At 37.4% G+C, this 4,052-nt stretch overlaps 1 protein-coding gene across 1 annotated transcript in view; it reads right to left on the reverse strand.

Moving 5' to 3' along the window:
- Nucleotides 1-4,052, reverse strand: part of VEZT (vezatin, adherens junctions transmembrane protein) — an 81,922-nt gene that overhangs the window by 39,396 nt on the left and 38,474 nt on the right. Inside the window, 1 exon segment of the mRNA XM_003804084.3 lies at nt 2,162-2,251. Coding sequence (XP_003804132.2) covers nt 2,162-2,251 — 90 coding nt within the window.

A 4,052-nucleotide genomic window follows, 5' to 3' on the forward strand; every position in this document is an offset into this window, starting at 1 on the left:
CCGTCTCAAAAAAAAAAAAAAGAAAAGTAGGTGATGGCCAAACTATGCAGACTCCTTCCTGCTAAAGTGATATATTTGTACTTGATTTGATGGATAATAGAGATCTGTTTATGGTCTAAATAGGGAAGTGGCATGAGAAAATAAGAAGATTTCTTCCTGGATGGAATGAAAAGGGTAGGAGAAGATATAGCTGAAAAATCAAGAGATTTCCATTTTTTTAAAATAGGGATAGAGAAGGGATTTTATTCATGTGTCAATTTCAATGATATTAACCATTTTTTAATATGACAGTACTATTTCATAAAGCTGATATGAGGAGCAAATGAAATAAAATGTGTGCAAGCACTTTATAGGCTAAACAGCGCTTAAAAAGTGCTATTACCGACCAGGCGTGTGGCTCATGCCTATAATCCTAGCACTCTGGGAGGCTGAGGTGGGTGGATTGCCTGAGCTCATGAGTTCGAGACCAGCCTGAGCAAGAATGAGACCCCATCTTTAAAAATAGCCAGGCATTCTGATGGGCACTGATAGTCCCAGCTACTTGGGAGGCTGAGGCAGGAGAACCACTTGAGCCTAAGAGTTTAAGGTTGCTGTGAGCTATGATGCCACAGTTCTCTACTGAGGGTAACAAAGTGAGACTCGGTCTCAAAAAGAAAAAAAGTGGTATTACCCCTACCATCACAGTTGCTATCAAGGAACTTTTTTGATCTTTAAGAAAAGTACTATAAACATGAATAATAATGGAATGTTCAGACATCATGGAGCAAATGCCAACATCCTTATAAAAGGAAAGCGAGCCTGCTTCAGTATCTGCATACCTAACACAAATTTTAAATATGTCACAATTGAAGGGAAAAAGTCAAGCAATGTCTTGCTAAAAGCCAACTGGGCAATTCCTTGTTCCATTCCTGGGAAACTATTTCTTAGCTACAGATTCCTACAACTCTCTACAATACAGGCATGAAACGGATGCATACAGAAGCTGACACTTTATTGTGAAACATAACGTGAAACATGTGGCCAGTGACAAAGAACTCAGAGTGAAAAGACCAGGCCTGTGCAGACTATGATTAAGCCACAGAGAATGTATAATGAGTCCATACACCTTACATAGTATCACTGAAGAATGAGAGGGCTCCCCCTGGATAAAGATGACATTCTACGTAGATGACAAGACACTTCATTGACTATCTCAATACACCTTCTACAAAGATAAAACCCTGAACAGAGAACTTAACAATCTGGATTGCTAAAAAAGTTATTTTAATCAGTCAAAAATAATAATAATATGCAAGCTAGAGAGGTAGTATGTTATAGTGGAAAGAGCCTGGGCTTTGAAACCAGGAGATCTGTGTTCAAATTCTGGTTCTACCACTTTCTTTTTGAATGATTCACGTAATAAGTTATTACAATAATCCAAACAGTCTGCACCTTGGCTTTCTCACAGGTGAAATATACTAAATCGTATAGTGTTGTTCAGATTACCAAATAAAAAATGTGAAAGCACTTTGTAAACCATCTCTTTACAAATGTCAATTTACAAGAATGAAAATTCCTAAGGTCACAGGCCAACAGAGGATCCTAAAACCTGCTAACTTAATAACTTGATTACTCCTTCTGGGAGCTATGAGAACTTTATAACTTGAATTTGTTAGCTAAACTCCCTGGATTTTGAATTGTTTAGATGTCGGAAGGTTGAAGTCTATCCCCTTTGGAGTTATGTTAAAGCACATAGCAGAATAAAAAAGAAAGCTTCATAGGAATCACAAAGATCCTCAATATTAACTATTTCAAGTCTTTGGAAAATTCTGTGATTTATCAGTCATAAGATTGAACTGATCCCACTAATGGATATATTTATTTCCTTTCCTCCTCAGAGAATACCTCTCAATAGAGGAAGATGGTAATAGTAAATTAGTAATCTAACGAATAAGGTTTAATAACTACCAGAATATTCCATTCTAAGTGGCTAATAACCTCTTATGAAACCTATTAACAATATCAATAAGCCCAAATTAAAAAGTTCCAAGTTATTAAAGAATTTCTCATAAAAATCAATTATGGTTCAAATTGGTAGCAGAACAAATTCTGATTCAAAAATTCTCTCAATAATAAACTGGAGCACTGAAAAATGACAAAAAGAAGCAAAATGAACACTTACCAACTTGTGAAGTAAGTCATCTTTCCTACTGCATCGAGAAAAAAAAATCCAACTTTTGATGGTTTCAGCCACGTTTAACAGGATGCCTTGCTGAAGGAGATGAATTGTCTAAAATTATTAAAGCACACCTAACAGCAAAACAACTTCAAATAGCTTACCTGCAATAAGAATTTTTATCAGAAAGGGGAAAAAAATGTTATACACTTTGTCAATATGTCTTGGCCTCCTTAATTGTACATCAGAATTACCTGAAGATTTTAGTTAGAAATATACTCCTCAGGCCCCAAAGTAAAGGTTCTGATTACACAGATTTGGAATGAGGCCTGGAAATCTGATTTTTTTAAAAGTACACTGAGGGGGTACAAGTGTTTTTTTGTTACACAGATGACTGGCATAGAGGAGAAGTCTATGCTTTTAATGTACCTATCAGTGGAAATCTGATTTTTTTTTTTTTTTTTTGCAGTTTTTGGCCACCTCTGGCATATGGGGCTGGGGCCCTACTCCTTTGAGCCACAGGCGCCGTCTAGGAAATCTGATTTTTAAAGATCAGAGCAGCCAGAAGTCACATTGATTCAGCCCATTTTCCTTTGGAACACTATATAGTATCTATGTCAAAATGACAATGGTATTTCAGAATGAAAACACAGGTGCTCCAAGTTCTCAAATAAGTGTATTAAGAGATTATGACAAGGGAATAATTATAGCCAAGGACCATGATTAGGAGGACATGTGATAATCCTATTAAACAATAATAAAGACCTAAAACAAGATAATGAGTGTAATAGTAATGAAGAAGTTTAGAGACATAGAAGTTGACTTGATACATCACTTAGTGACCAAAGCAATGCAGGAGTGATTAGAAATGGAAGATAACTAAGAGGGTGGTAGTTTGGGAATATGAAAAGAAAATATTTTTTGTTTGTTTGTTTATTTTGGGAGTGGCTGAGAAAGAAGTCCCATTTAGATATGTTGGATTTGAGCTTCCTGGGGCACATGAAAGCAAAAATGTCTAAAAGCTTTTGGAATTTAACAAAGCCTAGAGAATGGATGTAAGTGTGAAGGCAAAAAAGCAGATAATATCAGTCAGGGAAGGCACCAAACTGAGCAGAGGGACTGATGCTAAAACTTTACAGAAAGAATGTTTTAAGATTAAACACAGGAAGGCTGCGCGCAGTGGCTCATGCCTGTAATCCCAGCACTCTGGGAGGCTGAGGCAAGTGGATCACCGGAGCTCAGCAGTTGAGACTAGCCTGAGCAAGAGTGAGACACCTCTAGCCCCCAGTAAAAATAGAAAATAAAATAAATCAAAAAAACCCAAACCTACCTAGGTGTTGTGGCAAGAGCCAATAGTCCCAGCTACTTGGGAGGCTGAGGCAAGAGGGCTGCTTGAGCCCAATAATTTGAGGTTGCTGTGGGCTATAATGCCACAGTATTCTACCCAGGGTGACAGAATGAGATTGTGTCTCAAAAAAAAAAAAAAAATCACAGGAAAAGAAACCAGAAAAATAGACAGAATGAATATTCATGGTAGGAATAGTAGGACAGACTATTTATTCAGTAAGTGCTTAACAAACACATACAAAAATAAAAGTTAAGGAAGAGAGGGCAATTAATTAATGTTAAGGACCATTTCTTTTTTTTTTTTGTTTTGTTTTTATGTTAAGGACCATTTCATCAAGAACTCATATTTTGGCCTGGTACAGTGGCTCACACCCATAATCCTAGCTTTCTGGCAGGCAGGTGTATTGTTCGAGCTCAGGAGTTTGAGATCAGCCTGGGTAAGAGCAACCCTGTCTCTGTTAAAAATAGAAAAAACTGGCTCAGCGCCTATAGCTCAACCGGCTAAGGCGCCAGCCACGTACACCTAAGGTGGCGGGTTCGAATCCCCAGC

The sequence above is a fragment of the Otolemur garnettii genome, unplaced genomic scaffold (genome assembly GCF_000181295.1).
Source record: "Otolemur garnettii isolate 467f Iridium unplaced genomic scaffold, OtoGar3 scaffold00007, whole genome shotgun sequence".
Taxonomy (NCBI): Eukaryota; Metazoa; Chordata; class Mammalia; order Primates; family Galagidae; genus Otolemur; species Otolemur garnettii.